At 18.4% G+C, this 23,852-nt stretch overlaps 6 protein-coding genes across 6 annotated transcripts in view; 4 read left to right on the plus strand and 2 right to left on the minus strand.

Moving 5' to 3' along the window:
* CLK3 (serine/threonine protein kinase, putative) overlaps positions 1-3,086 on the plus strand; it is a gene marked incomplete at both ends in the record, with an annotated part of 3,420 nt that extends 334 nt beyond the window's left edge. The window contains 8 exons of the mRNA XM_028672451.1: positions 113-440; positions 685-913; positions 1,094-1,321; positions 1,396-1,706; positions 1,824-1,930; positions 2,038-2,261; positions 2,421-2,652; positions 2,920-3,086. Coding sequence (XP_028529002.1) covers positions 113-440; positions 685-913; positions 1,094-1,321; positions 1,396-1,706; positions 1,824-1,930; positions 2,038-2,261; positions 2,421-2,652; positions 2,920-3,086 — 1,826 coding nt within the window. The remainder of the gene's footprint in view (positions 1-112; positions 441-684; positions 914-1,093; positions 1,322-1,395; positions 1,707-1,823; positions 1,931-2,037; positions 2,262-2,420; positions 2,653-2,919) is intronic.
* Positions 3,087-3,243: 157 nt separating this feature from the next.
* G3PDH (glycerol-3-phosphate dehydrogenase, putative) lies at positions 3,244-5,553 on the minus strand (the record flags this gene model as incomplete). Its single annotated transcript, XM_028672452.1, has 8 exons — positions 3,244-3,414; positions 3,539-3,691; positions 3,799-3,948; positions 4,029-4,160; positions 4,375-4,545; positions 4,707-4,898; positions 5,045-5,134; positions 5,422-5,553. 8 exons carry the CDS (start codon positions 5,551-5,553, stop codon positions 3,244-3,246), a joined length of 1,191 nt encoding a protein of 396 aa, XP_028529003.1.
* A 1,579-nt stretch (positions 5,554-7,132) lies between these two features.
* Positions 7,133-13,978, plus strand: PGAL8A_00341700 (conserved Plasmodium protein, unknown function; the record flags this gene model as incomplete). Its single annotated transcript, XM_028672453.1, has 1 exon — positions 7,133-13,978. The coding sequence occupies one exon, from the start codon at positions 7,133-7,135 to the stop codon at positions 13,976-13,978; it is 6,846 nt and encodes a 2,281-aa protein (XP_028529004.1).
* Positions 13,979-14,512: 534 nt separating this feature from the next.
* PGAL8A_00341800 (conserved Plasmodium protein, unknown function) lies at positions 14,513-15,206 on the plus strand (the record flags this gene model as incomplete). The annotated part of the gene is made up of 3 exons (XM_028672454.1): positions 14,513-14,756; positions 14,890-14,986; positions 15,110-15,206. The coding sequence occupies 3 exons, from the start codon at positions 14,513-14,515 to the stop codon at positions 15,204-15,206; spliced, it is 438 nt and encodes a 145-aa protein (XP_028529005.1).
* A 226-nt stretch (positions 15,207-15,432) lies between these two features.
* On the minus strand, positions 15,433-17,539 carry PGAL8A_00341900 (conserved Plasmodium protein, unknown function; the record flags this gene model as incomplete). Its single annotated transcript, XM_028672456.1, has 13 exons — positions 15,433-15,455; positions 15,563-15,664; positions 15,794-15,894; positions 16,001-16,041; positions 16,119-16,140; positions 16,209-16,274; positions 16,376-16,421; positions 16,497-16,529; positions 16,622-16,699; positions 16,840-16,909; positions 17,037-17,099; positions 17,177-17,313; positions 17,404-17,539. The coding sequence occupies 13 exons, from the start codon at positions 17,537-17,539 to the stop codon at positions 15,433-15,435; spliced, it is 918 nt and encodes a 305-aa protein (XP_028529006.1).
* Positions 17,540-20,507: 2,968 nt separating this feature from the next.
* PGAL8A_00342000 (SET domain protein, putative) lies at positions 20,508-23,764 on the plus strand (the record flags this gene model as incomplete). The annotated part of the gene is made up of 7 exons (XM_028672457.1): positions 20,508-20,622; positions 20,944-22,242; positions 22,339-22,494; positions 22,602-22,706; positions 22,857-23,298; positions 23,511-23,598; positions 23,705-23,764. 7 exons carry the CDS (start codon positions 20,508-20,510, stop codon positions 23,762-23,764), a joined length of 2,265 nt encoding a protein of 754 aa, XP_028529007.1.
* Between the last annotated feature and the right edge of the window lie 88 nt (positions 23,765-23,852).

Below are 23,852 nucleotides of genomic sequence, written 5' to 3' on the forward strand. Positions count from 1 at the left end.
TTTTTTTTTTTTTTTGTTAATAGTGTGTGTAATTATTTTTAAAAAAGTATATATATAAATATTTTTAAAATATTTTAAATATTATATTACTAACATTTATTATCATTTTCAGCATCAAATAGTGACAGTGAATTTAAAATATTAAAAACAGAAGAAAATGAAGATAAATTTTTAGAGGAGAGAAGAAGACAAAGAGAAGCAATAAAAGAGAGGTTAAAAAATTTAGTTGATAATAATAATAATTCAAATAATGAAAAAGCAGATGGAGAAAATATTAGAGACAATAAAGAAAAAAATGAAGAAAATATAAATGATATCTCAAATAACAGTCAAAATGATATAATAATATCTTCTGATTTAGAAAAGGAAAAAAGAGATAATAAAAAGGATCCAATGGTGGTATTAAATGAAATATCAACATTAGAAGAAATGGAACAAAAGTAATTATAATATTTATATATTTTTAATTTTTCTCATATATTTTGACTTATGTATATTTAATTACTTATACTTTATATATATGATTAAAATCTTATTATGTTATTATTTACATTTTTAAAAAATTTATTAAGAACTGTAAATGATATTCTTATTAATTATCTGTGTATTACATCTTTTTATTATATAAAATACTTATGAAAATATTCGTTTAAATCTTTTGTGTAATAAATCTTTTTATAATAGACAAGTAGCGTGTATATTTGGTCCCAATAATGAAGTAATTGAAGAAACATGTTCATCTTTATCATCTGATCATGAAGTAATAGAAGAGAAACCAACAAAGGAAAAAAATGAGTTAGTAAAAGAATCCAATGATTTATATAGTGATTTAAAAAAAAAGATAGATGAAGAAAAAGCTAAAATTAGAGTATTTATAATCAAACAAAAAGAATTGCATGAAAGAAGAAAAATGGTAATTATTTCAATAGAAAATTAAAAAAATAAAATAAAAATTATTTGTTTTGCTAATAAGTGTAAATAAAAGAAAAATTATCATTTAATTTATAACTTTATTATAAATATATGTTACATATTAAAATTAAATATAAAAAAAATTATTAAACATTATATATATTGTAATTTTTATTCTTAGAACAATGATGATACTTCATTTATAAATAAAAATAAGGAAATTAATTTAATTAATAATAAAAGCGATAGTATTGAAGAAGAAGATAATGAAAATGACGAAGTGGATATGTTTTCAAGTGTTCAATCAAATAAAAAGAGAAAAATAGAAAGTACTTTAATAACTGATTATTATTCAACAAACAATGCAAATTTATCAGATAACTGGAATGATTCAGAAGGATATTATAAGGTTTGTATTTATTTATATTTTTGCTAAAACTTATTCTCATTTTATATATAACGTATTTTTCTCTTTTTTTAAAGGCAATTGTTGGTGAAGTAATTGATAATAGATATAGCGTTGTGTGTGAATTAGTTGGGAAAGGTGTTTTTTCTAATGTGTTAAAATGCTATGATATGGTTAATAAGATGCCTGTAGCCATTAAAGTTATTAGAGATAACGATATGATGAAAAAAGCAGCAGAAAAGGAAATTTCAATTTTGAAAAAATTAAATCAATATGATAAAGATAATAAGAGGCATATTGTTCGTTTATTACGAAGTATTAAATATAAAAATCATTTATGCTTAGTTTTTGAATGGATGTGGGGAAATTTAAGAATAGCTCTAAAAAAGTAAAAAAAAAAAAAAAATAAATAAATAAAAATAATAAAATAATTAAATAAATATGAGTGATAGAAAGCGAGTTTAATTTTGTTTAAATAAATGTAATCATTCTTTTTTTTTTTTAGATATGGTAATGGATATGGTTTAAATGCAACAGCTGTACACTGTTATACAAAACAATTATTTATAGCTTTAAGACATATGCGTAAATGTAAAATAATGCACGCTGACTGTAAGTATTTTTATAATATAAAAATAATTAATAATTTTAATATAAAAAAATTTTAAATATTTTCATCCTTTTTCTCTACATAAATATATATATTATTTCTTTAACAGTAAAGCCCGATAATATATTAATTAATGAAAAATTTAATGCTTTAAAGGTGTGCGATTTAGGAAGTGCTAGTGATATATCAGAAAATGAAATTACTTCTTATTTAGTTAGTAGATTTTATAGAGCACCAGAAATTATTTTAGGTTTTCGTTATGATGCACAAATTGATGTATGGGCTGCAGCAGCTACAATCTTTGAGCTAGCTACAGGAAAAATTTTATTTCCTGTATGAATAAAAAAAAAAAAAAAAAAAAAAAAAAAAAATAATGATTGTTTGTACATATTCTTCTAGTAACATTTTTAATAATATTTTCTTTTATATTTATATACATAAAATAAATATGTTTATATGCTATTATTATTTTTATTATTATTACTTTTTTAGGGGAAATCAAATAATCATATGATAAAATTAATGATGGAATACAAAGGAAAGTTTTCACATAAAATGATCAAAGGTGGACAATTTTATTCTCAGCATTTTAATGAAAATTTAGATTTTATATATGTCGATAGAGATTCTTATACTAAAAAAGAAATAGTAAGGGTAATATCGGATTTGAGACCTACTAAAAATATAACATGTGATTTATTAGAACACCAGTACTGGCTGAAAGGTAAATTTTTCAAAAAATATAAAATAAAAAATTAAAAAATGTATTTTATTTTTCTAAAATTTTTTATATAATTTTATTAAAAAAAAAAAAAAAAAAAGAATAAAATAAAATGATAAAGTGAATATTAATAATTATAGTGATTTTCATTAAATATTTATACATATAAATAAAAAAACAAAACAGTAAAGATTTTTTAATGATGAATATATAATGTCATTATCAATAAGAAAAAAAATAGAAAAATTAAAAAATATTTTAATTTTATAGGAAATAGTCCTAAAATGCAATTTTTAAAAAAGAAAATAAAACAATTAGGAGATTTATTAGAAAAATGTTTAATGCTAGATCCATCAAAAAGATATACACCAGACCAAGCTTTACAACATGCTTATTTGAGAGAATCAATTCATTTTTCAAAAGCTCAAAATGAGTGAAATGAAATAGAAAATTTTGAAATAATAATACAAAAATTAAGAAAACAATTTTATGTTTTCATCCTTCTTTTTTTCCTTCTTTTTTTTTTTTTTTTTTTAATGGAAAGTATACATTTTTCTTTCTTTTTTTTTTTTTTTTTCTTTATCTTTTATTTATTTATTTTTTAAATTTAATATGTCTTAATTTTTTTGTTGCAAAAACTTGGATAACATCCGAAGGATCCCTATTTTCAAATGATATTTCATAAATAGTGCAAAACAACGGGAAATCTTTTTTTAAATTATGATATTCTAATACACTATAAACCTCTTTAACTGTGTGTATTCCCTATAGTAAAAAAATTTATTTTATATAATTATCATATTTAAAAATAATCTTAACTGGTAATAAAAAATATTATAATGTAGAAAAATATTTTAGTTTACAATTATTTTTATTTTAAAGTAAATACTTGAAGTTTTTGTCCATTTAATAATTCTTCTTCAATTTTCTCCCATGTTGTTTTTCCTTTTCTAATTGCAAATTCTTTTGCACATTTTAGATTTCTTCCACCAAGGCAAGTTGTTATAAGATCAGCTAATCCACAACTATCTAAAAATGTTTCCTTTTAAAAATTAGTATATAAAAAAAAAAAAAAAGTAGATATATGAATTAATATTATATTTATTCTTCATTTAATTTTATATATATATATAATTTATATATTTTTACATCTAAAACATTTGGGAAAAAAATTTTAGCAAATTTTTTAATTTCTTCTAATCCAATCCTTATAATAGCAGATTTTGTATTAAAGCTGTTTGTCAATCCATCACAAAATCCTACACCCATAGCTACAACATTTTTTAAGGCACCACATATCTATAGTTTAAAAAAAAAAAAAAAAAGTAAGTTTATAATTTTATTAAAAAAAGAAAACAAAAAAAAAAAAAAAAAAATACTTCCACTCCAGCTTTATCTTGTATGCAATTTATCTTAAAATAATTTGTATCAAATAAGTTCTGCCATATTTCAACTGTTTCTCTATTTTCAAAACCAATTGTACTTTCGCTAAAATATTCTTCAGAAATTTCCTATTAAATTGTTGTAATTAATTTTTTTCATATATTTATTTTTAGTATATATTTTTAAGTTATCTTAACAATAATTTTTAAAATAAATGTACAACAAATTTTTATATAATATTATAAGAAGAATTCATATGTTATATATATTATAAACGATATAATAATTAAATTTATCCTAAAATATAAATATAATTATATATATAAAAACATGACAATTTACTTTAGCAATATTTGATCCAGATAAAGCTGAACACTCAATATTTAATTCTTTTTGAATTATATTTGATAATAATTCGGGTTTCCAATTGTCTATTTTTATTCCTTTCATTAAACTTATTGCTTTTGCATCCTTCTTAAGATTATTATTTTTTTTTATTTCATTTAATACATTCTTCATTAAAGAAAAAAATGTTAAAAAAAAATAATACAAAAGAAAAAATAAAATGAAATGTTTTTTATTAAGAATACATTACGCCATATATCAATTTAAAAAAATAAATATCTTTAAAATAGAATTTAAGTTCTATTTTTATTTTATATTTTCTTAATTACATTTAAATATTGGTGAGGTAAAACAAAAACTAGTAAGTCAGCTTCCTCTGTTGCTTCATTTAAGTCAGAAACAGCCACAATGTTATCTGGTATTTTCATTCCTTTCATATATTTTACATTTTCTTTTTTTTTATTTATGATATCACTTAATTTTTCGTTGTCTATTATTTCTTCTTTAACATACATTTTAACCTAAGTTAATTTATATTACATTTAAATATATAAAATTTTTTTTTTATTTTTATGTTTTCCTCGTAAAAATATATATATTGTTGTTGCGTTATTTATTTATTTTATTTTATTTTATTTTATTTTTTTTTTTTTTTTTTTTTTTTTACAATTGGATAAAAATTTTTTAATTTTTTTGCGTTTGCACCGATAATTTTAGAAATTACTGTTCCCCAATTTCCACTTCCAATTATAGATACCTTAAAAGAAAAAAAAAAGATATTTTATTTTATTTTTACTTTACATTTCTTATTTTTTTTTTCCTTAAGAATATGTAATATATTACTAAAATATATTTTAGTGTAACTTGCATTTTTTTACAACTCAACTTGTTCTATATATATATATATATATATATATATATATATATAGGTATATTTAAATAAATATATACACATATATAAAAATGAATATATATATATAAAGATAGATGGATATATAGAAATATGAATGTTTTTTTTTTTTTTTTCCTTTTCTTTTTTATTACCTTTAAAGGTTTGTTATTTTTGACATTTGCAATTAATGAATTTTGATTTAAGAAATTAACTTGGTTATTAGAAAAACATTTAATTAAATGAGACAAAAAAATAATATTGTACAAAAAATATTTTTTTAACATTTTCTTAGTTTTTTAATTATGAAAAGTTACAAAAAAAAAATGTGAATATATATTTATAATTTATAAAAAAAAAAAAAATTAATCCTTCCAGTTATTCACTTATATAAACATAAAAAGAGTATTTATTTTATTTTCAAACAAATTTCTTCATTTTTGTTTTTTTTCTTTTTTTTAAATTGAGAATACAAGAAAAATCTATTATTTTAGTAAAAGATATATAATATAAACATAAGTGTTAAAATATATGTAAATATAATAGTTTAAATTTTTCAAATAAATTTTAATTCTTATTAAATTTAATGTACACATGAAATATAGCTTACATTACATATCGCCATAAAATGAAATTAAATGTAGAACTATTTTTTTATTTTTTTTTAATTTTTTATTTTTTTTTATATTGGAGTAATTATTAATAATAAGAGTATTCATATAAGAAGTGCAGAATATCCTTATTATTTTTATTTTTATTTTAATAAATTATCTATTATCTTTAAATGCACATTCAAAATTTCTTTTTTAAATTCTTATTATACATATTTATTCCCTTTTTTTTTGAAAAATAAATGAAAATATTAGAAAAATTTACATTTTTTTTACTTAAATCTTTTTTATTTTATTTTTTTTAATTTGATAATTTTAAGAATATATAAAAAAAAAAAGTTGTATAACAAAAAAATGTATTTTTATCAAAAAAAAAAAAATAAAAAAAATAAATAAATAAAACTTAATTTCGTATTTTCATACAGGAACATATTTTTAAAATTTCATAAAATTAGGTGTTTAAATAAAAATATTTAAATAACAATTTTTTTTTTTAGGTAATTTATTTTTTAGTTTTATTTGTTTTTTTGTTAAATATATTTATTTTAAAATTAATAATATGGTCTCTATAAAAAATTACTTTAAATATTTTTTATGTATAAAATTATTCAGAACATTCTATTAAATTTAAAGAATAAATCTTAAATATAATAAAGATACTGTTAATACTTTTTTTTTTTTTTTATATTTATTTATCTAAAAAATATATATATGAAAAGAAATTTTTTTTGTTATTCTTTTGTTTTATTCTTTATATATATTGTTATACTTTCAATTATTATATTATTTGGTTAATGTTTTATTTTAATTTTTTTTGTGTAACTTTAACAACATTTTTTTTTACTTAGATTATATTAACCTATATTTGTATAATTTCTATTAAGACAAAACTGTATATTTATTTAAAAAAGGAAAAAAAAAATTTCACAATTAATTTTTAGCTTTTTTTCTTTTTGTTAATATGTTTTAAAATTTTACTTATTAATGGTTTTAATAATGTTTTTTACATGAATTATTAATTTAAAATTTTTATTTTTTTAAAATTTTAATTTTAATGACTCTTTATTCATAAGTAAAAAGAATAACATTAAGTGATATTGACAAAAAGGTAAGAAAATATAAAAAAATAGTAACTTCATTTAATAAGTTAAAAATTATTTTGGTTTATTAAAAAGATAAAGTAATATAATAAATATACCAAGCTTTATATATATGAAAGTATGCACTCATATATGATAACTTAAAAATTAAAAAAATGAACGAAAATAACAGTAAAAGCTTAGAAAAAAAGTTGACCTTAAATGATAATAAAAAAGAAACAAAAAATATAGATGAAAAATCATACGAAAAATTATATAAAAATATGAATGATGAATACTACAGACAATTAAATGAAAAAAAAATAATTAAGAATTCTAATGAGAATTTTTGCAAAAAATATGAAGAAGAAATAGTTAAAAATTCCCATGAACATCTGAATAAATTAACAGAAGACAATATATTAGGTGATTCAAACGAAAATACATATAAAAAAGTAATAGAAAATTTAAATATAAATGAAAATATTTATAAAGAAATAGTGAATGCCTTTGATGAAATTTTAAATAGAAAATCTTATGAAAATAAATCTACCGATAATACACATGAAAGTTTCAGTGAGAAGATCAATGTGAATTTCTTTAAATCGGATGAGTTTTTAGATGATTTTAACAGAAATTTTTCGGAACAAAAATCTTCTACATCTACACTTTCATTGTTCTCATCAAATTCTGATGATTCTAGTATATTTGAAGATAAAGATAATTTAATAAACATATATATAGGTCAAATAAAACTTTATAATATTTTAAATAATTCTAATTTTTATGAAAATGTTTTTTGTGTATCATATTTTGCATATGAAGATCCAATGGAGACTTTTAGTTTATTTCAAGGAATAAATTGGCTTCCTGAACTTAAAAATAGATGTACATTTTTAAGTTCAGTTGAGTATTTACCTAAAAAAAATGTTAAAATAAATAGTGTTGATGTTGGTATAAATATTAATCAATACATTAATTTAAAAAATAGAAAAAATGAATACTTAAATATTATATATAATGATATAATATATGTTTTTATTTCTATTGTGGGAGTTAATTTAAAAGAATTTGAAAACTATTATTCCAAGAAAATTTCTAAAAAATATCGTAAAGTAAATTTTAAAGATGATTCGTTATCCCATAAAATGGAAGATAATTCGCATACAATTCATGAAGACATAAATAATAAAAAAACGTTAGATATAAATGAAATACATATAAAAAATAATAAAATACATAATGAAGATATGGGTGAAGAAGAATTAATTAAAGAAATCAGAAGTGAAATTGAGGATAAAATGAGAATAATAGGTAATAAAAAAATAATTCAAGAAAAAGATTATAAAGATTACCTTAAAATTTTAGGTTCATCTATTATTCCAATTAGTATAGAAGATGAACATGTTTTAGAAAAAAAAAGTAATTGGAATTTAGTAAACATTAAAAATAATTATAATAGTTATAATGTATATTCCCATAATACTATTAGAACTATTTTAAATAATTATTTAGATGCCTTCAAAATAAATAAAAAAGTAGACCTGTTTCATTTAATTAATGAATATGAAAATGAATTAATACCCATTGGTAAAATTAAACTACTAATTAATGTAAAAAATAAAACAAATATCTCTATTCCTAATATTCTTAATAATAAAACTGATGATATAAAAAGTGATTCAAGTAATGTGAATAAAATGATAAACAGAATTCTAAATTACGAAAAAATAAATAAAAATACAAAAAAAGACAATATTTCTGATAATGATATAAATGAGAAATATCTAAATATTAACAAAGATACGGAAAAAGAAACAAATTCTTCTAGGTTGGAAAATAAAGAAAGTAATATTTATTTCAACAGAATATTTAATTATATAGAAAAAAATCTTAATAAAATTTATGATGAAGAAGAAGAAAATATATTAAGAAACGAGTTATTTAAGACTATTTTTAGTAAATTAGAACTATCAAAAAAGAAAGAAAAAAAATTATTTCTATTTAATGAAATTGTATGTTCCCATTTAATTGTATTTGTTCATTATATATCAAGAATAACTTTAAATTTAAGTATCCTAAAAAATTTTGTTCATTTGAATAATTTTTATTTAATAATTTATTGGGATGAAGAAGGAGATACTATGGAGAACATTGAAAAAATAAAATTAAGAAAAAGTAGAATTATGGAGTTAAATACAAAAAAAGACATTGAATTGGATTATTATTTTCTTACACACAATGAAAATGATCTAAAATATAAAATGAATAAAAAAGATAATATAGTAAATTTGAAATTAAATTTCAATAGTTGCGTTATATTACCATATAATCATAATATATATCCTCATTTAAATATCATACTATTTCATAATGATATTCCTCTTTTAGAATTAGCTGAGAAGATTTTAATAAATGATAAAACTCCTTTTAATGATGGTGTTAAAATTAAAAAAAAACTAAAAGTTCATGAGGATTATAAACATAAGGCATATAATTTTCTTCAAGAGAAATTTAGTCCTTATATTGAATTATCTTTTTATAAGCATCCTAAAAACAGTAAATTATTATCTTATAGTAATTATAGATTATATTATAAGGAAAAAATGAAATGTAACATAGATAATTATATTCATTTATCATATTCAGCTCCCAAATTTAATAAAGAGAATATATTTTTTTTATTTTTTGATGATTTTGCAAATGGAAATATGTTTAATGAAAGTAAATGTAATACTCTGGATTTTTTTAAAAACGATTTCTTTTTACCAGTCATAGAGAATGAAAAAAAAACGTTAGAAAGTTCTAGAAAAAGTGAAAGAGAAAAGAAAAATAATGAAAATATGCTTTTAGATATAAAAGAAAAAAGTAACTCAAAAAAGAATAATAATTATTTGCCTTTAATAAAAAATGACATAATTGATTTTGCTATAGCAGAAGGACCTGGTTTAAAAGGAGGGGAAATAAATAAATGGCTTTCTTTTAATGTATATACAAAAAATTATAAAAAGAAAAACATTTATTGTGGTGAGTTTGTTAATATAAGATTACAAGTTGAGCCATTTGGATTTTTAAAATCCGAATATGATATTTATCCATATAAAAATAATGAAGTAAATAAGAGTACTGTAAATTGCTATAAATGTAATAAAAAATTAATGGGTTCTGAGCATTTCTGTTTTAAGTTATTCTATGATATTCATGAAACAGTAGATTATAAAATAGAAGATTTAAAAAATGGAGTATATAATATTTTATATAAAGTCAGTAAAGTAGGAAAAAAATTTTTATACATATATTGTGACGGGATCAATATCATAGGTTCTCCATATGAAATAAATATTTTTCATTCTACCACTGATCCTAAATCTTCTAAAATACTAGGTGAAGGGGCTACTAGGTGTTTAGGTACTCCCATTATAAATATAGAGAATTTTTCTTATAATGAAAAATCGAATTTTTTAAATGTAAATAATTGTGATAACACAAATAATATAAGTTACAATAGTAATATACAATCAAAATTGCTTCAAGAAAAAATTGATGAATTTGAAAGGATAAAAATGAAATTTGAAAACAAAATAGTATTAGCTTCAGATAATAAGGAAAAGTTTGTTAATAAAAATAATTCATATCAATCAAATTATTCTTATCCAAATAACAAGGAAGAAAAACAAATAATTTTAAATGAACAGGAAGAGAAAAAGGAAATATCAAATAACTGTAATGAAAAAAAACACGAGGGAAAACAAAATGTTTTTAACGAAATAGAACACAAAAATAATGAAATAAATAATAGTAATAATATTCACCCCTTTTCTATCGATAAAGATGAAGAAAATTCACATATAAATATGAATAGTGAGGAAAACCAAAAAACCACAAGTAATGTACATGAGGATATCTTGTCTGAAAGAAAGAATTATGTTCATAAAGAAAATTTAATATTTAGTAATCCGGAATATTATGATGAAATAAATGGAAATATAATAAAATTAGATAAAATTAATAATGAAAAATATAAAAACTTTTTAAGAAATATAGAAGTTATTAATAACTTTACTGTTGTTTTATGTGATCAATATGGAGAAAGAGTAAGTATAGGTAATGAAAATATTAAGGTTATAGGGAAAAATGGTGCTTATATAAAAAATGTTATAGATAATAATGACGGTAGTTACACAATTGAATATATTAGTTACGTTAAAAAAGAAAAAAAAAAAAATTTTGGAGATATTAAAAAGGAAGAAATATTAAACTTTTATAATGAATTTTTATTTCAAGAAAATAAATATTATGATAATTATATAATCAAAGAATTTGAAAAAAGATTCAGTGATTTACCTATATATTGTGAGATTAATGTTTATGTAAATGAAGTAGAAATATTTGGTTCTCCACTAAAACCAATAATTATGAACATTCACAACATAATAGAGCTTTATAATTTATATGACCAGTTTACTTATTCTGGTTTGCTTTTAAAAAATTTTGAATATTTATTAGATTCAAAAAATTATCAAGCTTGTATTGATAATTTATGTGAATTTTATAATAATATGGTAGACGTAGAAGACATTCCTTCCTTTAAAAATCTACTACCAAATATAATACATGATAATAATATTGAAAATGAAAATTTCTTTTTTAAAATTCCTTTGAATATTTCGGAATTAAAAAAGGGAGCTTTTATTGAAAATAAGCTACCTATCAATAAGTTATCATGGAAAAATATTAAGAAATATAAAAATTTTTATAAAAGTAATTTAAATGAAGAAAAAAATATGTATGTGCATGAAAATGATTTAAATAATAAAACTTTTTTAAACAATGACAAAACAGGGGATGATATATTAAATTATGGTAAAAATAATATATCAAATAAATATGAAAATGATATAAAATATAAAATAGGAAGTAATTTGTGTCATAATATAAACTACAAATTAATAACTAATAACACAGATGATGAAAATACGGATTTTTTAAATAAATGGTTATACATGTACACTCATAGAGAGAAACTTTCTAATTTAAATAATAAATATGATTTAGGAATGAATTTAGCATATTCTTTAAGTAACATTATTTTACACCATCTTATTTATTTAAAAAAATATAAATATTTTGTTAATTTCAAACAATACGAAAATGACTTATTACAAAATAATATATTAACTCAATTCAAGAAAATACTAGAGGAGGAATACAATAAGATGTTTGCTTATCAAACAAATAATATTATAAAATATTGCAATAAGATTGGAAATGCAAAGTTCAATAGTTTAGAAAATTTAATAAAAGTATATAAAGGTATAGCTTATGAACTCAGAAAACTAAAAAAAAACGAATTAGCAAATGATTTTGATAAATGTTGTGAATATATGTGTGAAGAATTATATTTAGGTAATATTGAATCAAACTTAAAACGAAAAGAAGCTTTATTGAATAAATATGAGAAAATCATGAATGAAAAAATTGAGAAAGTAGATAAAATTAAAAATTCTTTAAAAAAATATGATGATAAAAAGGTGGATTTAGAAAAAATTTCCAAATTATGCATAGTTAAAACGAATAAAGAAGTTCAAACAAATGACTATTTATCATACAAAACTGGATTTTTGAGTTCATTAATTGAATCTAGAAAGGAAACCAATGATGACAATATCATTGACAAAAAAATTGTAAGTTTAGTTAGAAAAAGTTGGAAGAATTCTTCTACATATGATATTTACACAACTATTCCAAATACTTTAAAAAACTGTCCAAGATTAAAAATAGCTTTAGAAGAAACATTTAATTATTATAGTTGTAGTTTTAGAAAAAATAGCAAAATAAGAGATCTAGAATTTAAAAAAATGCAAGAAATAAAAAATGTAGATAATGTAGATAATCTAAAAAAAATTGAATTACAAGAAGAAAATTTTCTATCTTATAATGATTTGAACGATTCCTATTTAACTTATAATGCCTATTTTTCTCTTATAAATGATTTAAAATGCAATAAATATTTTATAAATGATTTAGACAATGTTTTATGGTTATTTGAAAAATTCTCAATAGAACACAGTTCTTTTAAAAATTTATATAATCCATATGGTTTATTAAGAGTTATTCCTAAATATTTATTTATAGCATTTATAAGAGAGTTATCTTATTTAAATTTATTATATGTTTTGGCACAACTTGTTGTTGAAAATAATGAAAATTCTAAATTATATTTGACAATAAATCATCCTTCTAGACTATCATCATTTCATCATTTCATTAAATATCATTTCATTCACTTTTATGATAAATTATGCAATCTGGATAACTTTCAAAATTTTAAACTAAACTTAATTGAACTAAATGATGTAATAGAAGAAACAACACAAAATAATACCTCTGCTGATGATCATATAAACTTATTAGAATTAGAAAATTATTTTAATAATGAATTACCTTTAATTGTTAAACATAAAAATTTTTCAAAAACTTTTCCTTTGCTTTTTGAATACTACTCTAAATTATCTATGAATCAGAATAAAACATGTGACAAAAGGGAAATAAACAATAAAAAGAAAACAAATGAAATAAAAAAGAGCGAAACAAAAGAAGACATGGATCTAGATAAAGAAAAGAAAGAAGATACAGATGTAGAAACAGAATCATATCAAAATTCTACTGATAATAAATATATATCTATTAGTATTTTTATAAGAATTTTAAGGGAATTTGGTTTAATACCTCACTTTTTTGATAATAATGTAGTTAAGCAAATTTTAAATTCCTCTATGAAAAATAAAAAGAAATTAAATTATGATGATTTTTCTTATGCTATTATTTTATCTATTTGTGAATGTGTTAAAAAAAATATTATGACACAATACAATATGTTAAGAACAAATAAATGCAAAAATTCAAAAATTCAAGCAGAGAAAATTTTAAATTATAATTATGTAGTAAATGAAGTAAAAGAATTAATATATCTTTTCGGTTTTTCAGATATTAATATTGTTAAATCTAAAATAAGCATTTAAAAAATTAATAAATTCATTTCTTTCTTTTTTTCGTATTTTTTGCTATTATTACATAATATTATATTTTATCTTATTATCTTTTTCAAAGAATATTTGTGTATATATTTATCAGTTTATATAATAAAATTTTTAATTTTAATTTTTTTTTTATTTTTTATTTTTTTTTTTTTTGTTAATATACAATTATGATTTTATTTTGTATTTTTTTTTAATGTTCATTTTTAACACAATAGATAATTGCAATTTTTTTCAAATATATTAAAATTTTTTTTTTTGTATATATTTTTCGATAAATGTACTTTTTAATTTTTTTTTTTTTTTTTTTTTTTGTTAAATCTTATTTCACTATTGATTTATTTTTTTAATAATATAATATCATATGAAATGAAATAAAATATAATCTTTTTTTTTTTGTTTTATTTTGTTAAAACAGTTAAAAAAACATTGATAATAATATAACGAAAAAAAAAAAAGAAGTTTTCAAGAAAAAAAAATAAACGAATTATATATATTCAAAAAAAAAAAAAAAAAATAATGGGTGTTGTAAAAATTTTGATTGAAAAAAATGAAGTTAGATTTTTAAACGCTTTTAATGATTTATTTTCTTCTTTATTCAATATTCATATTTTTTATAAATATTATTTTCCTAAATATGAAGTGAATCACCATATTTTAAAAAAAAATTCAAATCACATTTTTATAAATCGAGCTAATGAATATTTAAAAAAAATAATTGAGTCTATAACTATCATATATTGGAAAGGAAGAAAATGGAAAGGTATACTATTATTATAAAAAAAAAAATAAATAAAAGAAATAATAAGAATTAGGAAAAAAAAAAAAAAAAAGAAAAAAATGATATGATATGTATCAATATTTTTAAAATTCTTGATTAAAAAAAATTTTGTTAGGTACATATTGGCCTAGTAAATGGAAGTGGTATCATAGACACGGTTATTGGGCAACAAGAAAGAAGCTTCTTGATTTTGATAAATATAGACCTTATAGGTAAAAAGAAAAAAAAAAAAAAATAATAAATAGAATGAATGAAAAAAAAACATATATTATAGAGTATATATTTAAAGTTTATTCTCGACTAAATTCCTTATTTTTAATTTTTTTCTTTTATAGATATCATGAAGTGAAAGGATACGGTAAGCCTAAATTGAAATTTTGGCAAGATTATTCCTATTATAGACCTTTAAAACAAACAACAAAATTTTGGTAAAATTTTCTTTTTTTTTTTAGAAGTAAATTATTTTTAATAAAAAAAAACTTTATTAAATTTAATAAAAAAAAAAAAAAAAAAAAAAAAAAAAAAAAAGAATTAAAAATTTTTTTATTTAAAAAATTATCTTGTAGAATTATACTTTGAAAAAAAAAAAAAAAATATTTACTTCCATAAAAAACTATTAAACAATTTTTAAAAAAATAAAAAATTTGATTCAATAAATTTATATTGTATATTCTTCTTGGACTAAAAAAGACACAAAACAAAATATATATATAAGTAAAAAAAAAGTGGAAATTATATTTTATAAATAAAAAGAAAATTATAAAAGTTTTATTTTATTTTGTTTTTACTTGTTGTATATCCATTTATTAGACTGGAAGGAGATGCTCCTTCTCTCAATTTTAAAATATTCCTATCTGCGTTTCTAACTCTAGATTGCCTTGGCATTATAACTGAAAAGAAAAAAAAAAAAAAAAAAATAAATAATATATTTTTTTATAATCTGAATAGATAAAATACTCTTCATATTTTTATTTTCCAATTTTTTTTCGAAATATTTTTTTCTTTTTTATTTTTCTGACCATTTATATGGCCATAAGATCCTGTTTTTATATCAGCTAGATCTGATACTACAGGAAGATCAGTTAGTAAAGTTAAAATTGATCCAGATAACCATCTATTTCTAATGTAAAAAAAAATAAAAAAATAAAATAAAAAAGGTAAATTACTTTATTTTCATATATATATATATATATATATATATTCTTTTTTCCTTTTTCGTTTTCTACCTATCTGATGTCGTTTCTCTTTGTAACAATATTAATGTTGCCTACAATACCCAATAAAAGTGAATAAAATAGAGAAAAAATCTTTGATTAATTTAAAAAGAATAAAAAAACTTTAAACCATTGGTGTTCCTAATGTTTTCCTATAAAATAAAATGTGGTTTTTTTAAAAATAAATGTACATGTGAATGTCATGTAAATATATATTAACATTAGTTGTCTATTTTCAACTGCAGATGCCAATGTTTTTAGTCTTGATAAAGCTCTTATGGCTAATCTGAAGATACAATGAAGGTATATTTAGCATGTAATAATATACTTATATATATATCTATTTAAAATTATAATTTTTTTTTTTTTTTTTTATTTTGTGTGTACCTCCCTCCAGCTAATGTTCTTGCTGTTAAGGAAGTTATGTCATTTGCTAAAAAAAAATTATACAAAAAATATTTTTTTTAATTTTTAAAAAAATAATGCATGTACATTTTTTTTTATTAACCATTTTCATATACTTCTTTTATATCTTCAAGTGCTGTATAGATTTTAAAAATATGTATATGAGTATGTTCAGTTTTAATTTAAATTATGTAAGATTACATGTTTAATTAAATCTATACATATTACCTTCAATTATACATATCATTTGCTCCTTTAAATGTTTAATTTGTTTACATAAATTCACATCTGGTAGATTTTCCACACCTTTATTAATTAAATGTATATATAAATATATTTAATATTATTTTCACTACTTGAAATATCATTGGTTATATATATTTCACCACTATTCATATAATAATTTGTTTTATATATAGTTTTATTTACATAATAAACTTTCTAACCTAATGATTCTAAGGTATTTTTACTGTTATTTGATAGTTTTATCATATCTACAAGCCAAGGAGGAAAATTCTAAATAAAAATATAATAAAAAAAAAAAGTGAAATATAACTTTTTTCTTTTATAGTTGAGAGTAAAAAATTACTATTAAAAAAAAAAAATGAAGAAAAAAAAAATAATAATAAATTTAAAATTTTACATAATCTAATTCATCCTCTGTAGAATAATTTTCATATTCTTCTCTAGGTAAACTATTTTTATCCTATATATAATAAAGAAAATTTATAGAAAAATATCATATTTTCAATGAATTACTTAAATTATTAGCCGTTTATTTACTATAGCATCTTTTAGTTTCATTGCATCTTCATTCATTTCATTATGCAAATGATTGTCAAATTCTTCATTTTCTAAATTATATTTATATTTTCTTAAACCAATATTCAACTTTCGGTCCAAAGGTAAATCTAATGGGCCTATAAAAAAAAAAGAAAATATAATTTTTCATTTTTATTTACAAAGTTCAATTTTTTTCGTCATTATTATATTTTTTTTTAAATATACACCATTAGGTAAATTCATATTTTTATCTAATGGTGATTCGTTCTTGTTTTTGACAGAGCATATATAATGTTTAAATAAATATAATTGAATTAAAAAATAGTAGACAGAAAAGTTTATAATTTTAACTAAAAGAATCATTTTTTTTTATATTTTTATTTTTTTTTTTTTTGTTAATAATATTTAAATTAATAATAAAATAATTATAATTATATATCTTTCTACTTAGGTATATATATATACATAATATATATATATATTATTTTCTTTTTTATTATATGTTAATATTTTTATAGAAAAGAGTTTTCTTACAAACTTTAAAATATTTAATGAAAATATAAATCTTTTTTTTTTTTTTTCTATACATATATGCCTATATAAATGTATTTCTTATTTTTCTTTAAAAAAGTTTGTATCTGTTTTGTTACTTTATAAATTTTTTTTTTTTTTTTAATAAAATAAAAATGTGTACATACCAAAAATTGAATAAAAATAATTATAAACAAAATTTTACATAATGCCAATTAGTTTAAATTTTAATATATTTGGATGTTTTTTTCTTTCTTTTAGTCTTTGAGATATATCATAGAAATATGATTTTTACTTTTGTATTATAATTATATTATAAAAAAGGAAAATAGACAACATTTCTTTATTTTTTCCTCTTATCTTTCCTTGTTTCCTTTTTCCAACTAAATATTCTTTTTGTATTACCTTTTTTTTAATATATCATAATTATACATATATTGTTATGTCAAAATCATGAAAAATAAAATTTTTCAACATTTAAAAAATTAAAAATTTTGTATGATTTGAAAATTTAAAAAGATGGTACTGTTTCTATTAGTTAATATTTGTATGAGCAAAAAAAAAAAAAAAAAAAAAAAAAAAACAGCATATTTTATTTTAAAAATTTTATGAAATTAGATTAAACTGATATATTTTTTTTTTTTATTGGAATAGCATTTTAATCTTAAAGATTAATTTAAAAAATATAATTTTTTTATTTTTTATTATACAGAAATTATAATATCTCCTTAAAGCAAATACAAATTGCTTATAAGCATATGAAACATATAAAATAGAACTTATTATTAAATGGTGAAGGTGTTAGGAAAAATACTCATTTAAAAAAAATTCATAAAAAAAAAAATATTATGTTGAAAAATATGAGATAAATAAATACTTCATAAGTTAATATAAATATAATAAAAAAAAATTTGTTTTTTTTTTTTTTAAATTCAATGTTATTATATATGTCTTAAGTGTTCATTAAAGGCTACCTGAATGGTATACATAAGCTTCTCTATTATTTTAAAAATATAATTCTTATATTTTGTTTTAAATTTTATTTAAAACAATAAATAATTTGAATTTTTCTAAAAGTAAATTAAATAAATTGAAGATATTAAAATAAAAAAAAGAAATATGTATATATATACAGAAAGAGAGATTATAGTTTCTTAAAATGTCATGGTTATAAATGTTTAACTATTACATAATCTTTCCTTCATTTATAAAATTAAAGAGCTACAATTATTCTTATTAAAAATTCTTCATTTCAATTATATAGAATAAATTTTTATTTTTTTTATATTTATATAAATCATTTTCAATTATTACATTTTCATTAATAAAAAATTAAATAATATAAATAAAAATAAATTTATTTAATGCTTATCTTTTTTTTCTTTTTTCTCTAAAAGAAAATTTATATAAATGTTAAAAACTATTAATGTAAATTATAAATCGTTTTTAATATAAATTTATATTGCTTATATATATATATATAATGAGTAGCAATTTCTGTAAATAAAAAAAAAATTTCTGAAATATTTTATCAATGTTATATGTGTATATAAAAATTTTGAGATTGTGTTTTCAAATTGATAAAAATAAAAAATTTTTTTTTTTTTTTTTTTTATTTATAACTTAAATATATACTATAATTATTGCATAATTAAATATAAGAAAAAATAATAAATTTAAAGTAATATATGTATGTGTTTATTTATTTGATAAATTTTTTTTTCTTGTAATTAACAAAATTTACATATTTGTATAAAAATCTTATGAAAGTAAATATTTTTCCTAATGTTGCACCAATAAATATCAAACATGAAAAATTAAAACATAAAAAATTAAAGAATACAAACAGCAATGTAGAAATATAACATTAAATTTATAAGATGTTTGAATGTATATATTTAATTACACTTATCTTTTATTTGATTTTAATAAGTGTTACTTTAATGAATTCATTTATATGAATAATTGTAAAAAATGATAAATCAAATAAAATTGTGTGTAAATATATTTTAACTTATTACATGTGTGCGCATCTTTATGCAACCTGAAAAAATGAGCAAATATATAATATAGATGAAAATACAAAAAAATAAATATGTATATATTTATGTAATAAAAATTAATGATTTGTTTCATTTTATTATGAAGAACAATTTTTTCTTATAATTTTTTTTTTTTTGTTTCTTTCATATATGTAATGTCATTATTTATAATTATTTGAATATTTCTATTTAATTTTTGTTTGTTAAATCTTTTCAGTGTTTTTATTTTTCTTGCTTCTTTTTTTGTTTTATCTCTTTATTTTTTTTTCATTTTTGTCATTTAATATTAAAAATATGTTTTATATATATATATATATATATACAATATTATTAATTTTATAAATGATTTTATTTGTTATACATAATTATAACTTAATTTTTTTATTAATTTTGTTCTTAACATTAATTTAAATTGTTAAATATTATTTAAATAAGAACTTGTTATATTAAATTATGAAACCGTAATTAAAATAATAACATATGTTAATATTTTAAGAAATCACAAAATGCATAAAATTAACATAACCTTAAAATAAGACAATAAAAAATATTATTGTAAATTTGTTTTAAAATATCTAATTTTATATTAATTTTTTAAAAGATTTAATTTTGACAATTTAATTTTTTTTTTTTTTTTTTTTTTTTTTAATACTTCATGAACTGACACTCCCATGAAATTTTAATATATATATATAATATAATAATTTAGTATAATTAAAGTAAGAAGACAAAAAAAAAAAAAAAAAAAAAGAATAAATATGGAAACAATTTTGAGGAGACTTAGAAGATCTAGTAACAAAAAAAAAAAAACAATAGAAATAGATGCAATTGACGAAAAAGAATGGGCCCAATCAAAAACATTAGATTTAGCAGGTATATATTATTAAATTTTTTTTTTTATTTATATTAATATATATACACTTAGACATACACATTTAAATTTTTTATAACATGAAAAAATAGAGTTATATAATTAGAAGTTAATTTAACGTTATTTTTTTTTTCTTTTTTTTTTTTCAATTCATCATAAAATAGTAACATAATTATATTTATATAATTTCTTATTTATATTTTATAAATGTAATTTTTTCTTTCATATTTATATTCTTATACACTGTTATATTCTTTCTTTTTCAGTGTTTTTTTAATATTTTTATTGTGTGTATATGTGCATTTTTTTTTTTAATTTTTTAGAGGATTTGTATGATTATACTTTAGATAAGAAATATAAAAATAATAAAAAAAAAAAAGAAGATGAAAAAAGAGAAGACAATTTAGAAAATTTATATGGATTTAAAGATAAATTAGAAAATTTAAATGGTAAAAATAAAAAAAATGAAAAATATTATGTAAATTCCTTTTCACGAATGAATGAAGATATAACTAATGTTAGTACAGATTTTACTAATGAATACTACAAAAAAAAAAAAAAAAATGAACATGAAAATAGCTTAAATAATAAAGAAAAAAAAAAAATACAATATATGTATAATGATTTTGAAAAGTATACTTGTGACACAAAAGAGTATTCAGAAAATGATGAAGTGGATTTATATGAAGAAGAAATTGATGAAATAAAAAGTAAAGAAGTAGAAGAGGAATATGAAGATGAGATACGAAAAGAACAAATAGATGAAGACGAAGAAGAAATAGATAATGACGAAGAAGCTGAAGAAATAGATGAAGATGAAGAAGAAGAAGAAGAAGAAATAGTTGATGAAGGAGAAGGAGAAGAAGAAGAAGAAATAGTTGATGAAGGAGAAGGAGAAGAAGAAATAGTTTATGAAGAAGATGAAGAAAAATATCAAGAAATAGAAGTAGAAAAAGAATATAAATATGATTATGAAGAAAAAAATAATGACAATGAAAAAGATTATAGTAAAATTAATGAAGAAAATGTATTAGAAAATATAAAAGGAGAAAATGATAAAGAAAAGTATATAGAAGAAAATACAAAAGAAAATATAGAAGAGAATGAAGAATATTTAGAAGAAAAATTAGATATTTACACAGTTGAGGAAATAGATAATGAGGTAGAAGTTTCTCATGTTAAAGGAAAAGGTAGATGTATGTTTACAAAAAAAAATTTAGATCCAGGTTCTATAATATTTATTGAAAAGCCCTTGTTAATTATTACTCCTGGTTTAAATGAAAAATTATGGAATCATTTAAATAAATTAAATAATGAAGAGAATTTTGAACTACCTCTTAAATGGCATTTTGCAGCTTTATGTAGTATTACTATTCTTGATGATTCTAGTTTTAAAGCATGTATTGATAAATGGGTTCCAGAACCTGATAAGGAGCCTGATAAAGATGTTTATAATGTTTTAGATAAAGTATGTGATAAGAAAATTTCAAAAAATGGTAAAAAAGTATACTATTATAAAAAAAAATTAATTGATCCAAATATATATGACAGAATTATACAAGTTTGGCATTATAATGCTTTTGGACATCATACGGATAGTGAAGGATTAGTTTTATACAATCGTATGAGAAAAAAAAAAAAAAAAAAAAATTAACAAACAATTATATATCTACTAGTAAAATAAAATTTATTATTTATTATTTTTTTTTTTTTTTAAGGTATATCAATGCTTGCACATAGCTGTAATTCAACAGCTTGTTGGCATTATGGTGAAAATGACAGTTTTGTTTTACGAGCAAGAATTAAATTAAATGCAGGAGATGAATTAACTATATCTTATCTTGGAGATGATGATTTATATAAATCTTCTAATAGTAAGAAAAAGAAGAAAAAAAAATATCAAAAAAAAAAAAAAAAAAATCCATTTATATATTAAATTTTTTTTTTTTTTTTTTTTTTAATTAAATTTTCTTTTTTATAGTTAGAAGAGAAAAACTTACTAATTGGTTATTTGTCTGTATGTGTAGTAGATGTACTAATCCAATTGATAATTCTAGAGGTTTTAAATGTTCAACATGTGGAATAGGTAAGAAAAAAAAAAAATTATTATGTATATAGAGCATAGAAAAATATAAATGTTTATATATTTATAAAAATATGTAAGGAGAAAAATATATTTATTTATAAAAACAACATACATATATGAATATATAAATTGATGAAATTTCTATTGTAGGAACCTTTTATATAAAAAATGATTACCATGATGAAAATCCAATAGTCACAAAATGTAATATATGTTTTTCTGAAATATCTGAAAGCACAGCTTATGAATACATTGAATACGAAAACAGTTATATAGAAAGACTTCAAGAAACAGATAAAAGTGATTTGCCTGATGCATTGGCTGTTTACGTTCAGGCTGATAAAATATTTACACAACATTGGATAATGTTTCAATTATATACTATTCTTTTTGAAGGTTATAGAGATTCTTGTCAATGGGAGAAAGCTATATATTATCAGATGCAGCGAATAAAATATGCCGTTGATGTTATACCTAGAGCTAATTATGTTTTAGCTTGGTTATATGAAGAATTGGGAGAAATTCATGCTAATTCTATAAATACTGATATTTTATTGACAGAAAATGATTTTACTATTACATACGAAGAAAAGTAATAATATATTAACATTTTTCTTTATATTAATTCAATTTTTTTTTAATATATATATAAAAAAAAAAAAAAAAAAGAATTCATATAATTTGTCAAAAATAAGAAATTCATATTAATTAGTTTTTTGTCAGAAAAAAAGTTAAGCGAAAGAGTACAAAAAAAACATAAATTTATAAATTTTATTAATTTTTTTTTTTTTTTTTACTTTTTAGAAAAAGAATTTGTTCCCATTTTTTGAAATCTATACATATACTGGAAATTTTATGCGGATATTCACATGATTATTTGAAAGATTCTTTGGTAAATAATATGCATTAAAAAAAAAAACTTATTATATAAATATATTATTAAAAATATATATATATATAATATATGTAAATTCATATTGTTTTTTATATTAATATAGAACAAGTATTATAGAATTGATAGTTTAACCACAATTGATGCTCCACAAATAGAGGAATAAAAAACCATAATAAAAAAAAAAACTCTTTTTTAATTTTTTCATAATATATATCAAAGGATATATTTAATTTTTGAAAATTTCATGTTTG

Source organism: Plasmodium gallinaceum, assembly GCF_900005855.1.
Source record: "Plasmodium gallinaceum strain 8A genome assembly, contig: PGAL8A_v1_98, whole genome shotgun sequence".
NCBI classification, from domain to species: Eukaryota; Apicomplexa; class Aconoidasida; order Haemosporida; family Plasmodiidae; genus Plasmodium; species Plasmodium gallinaceum.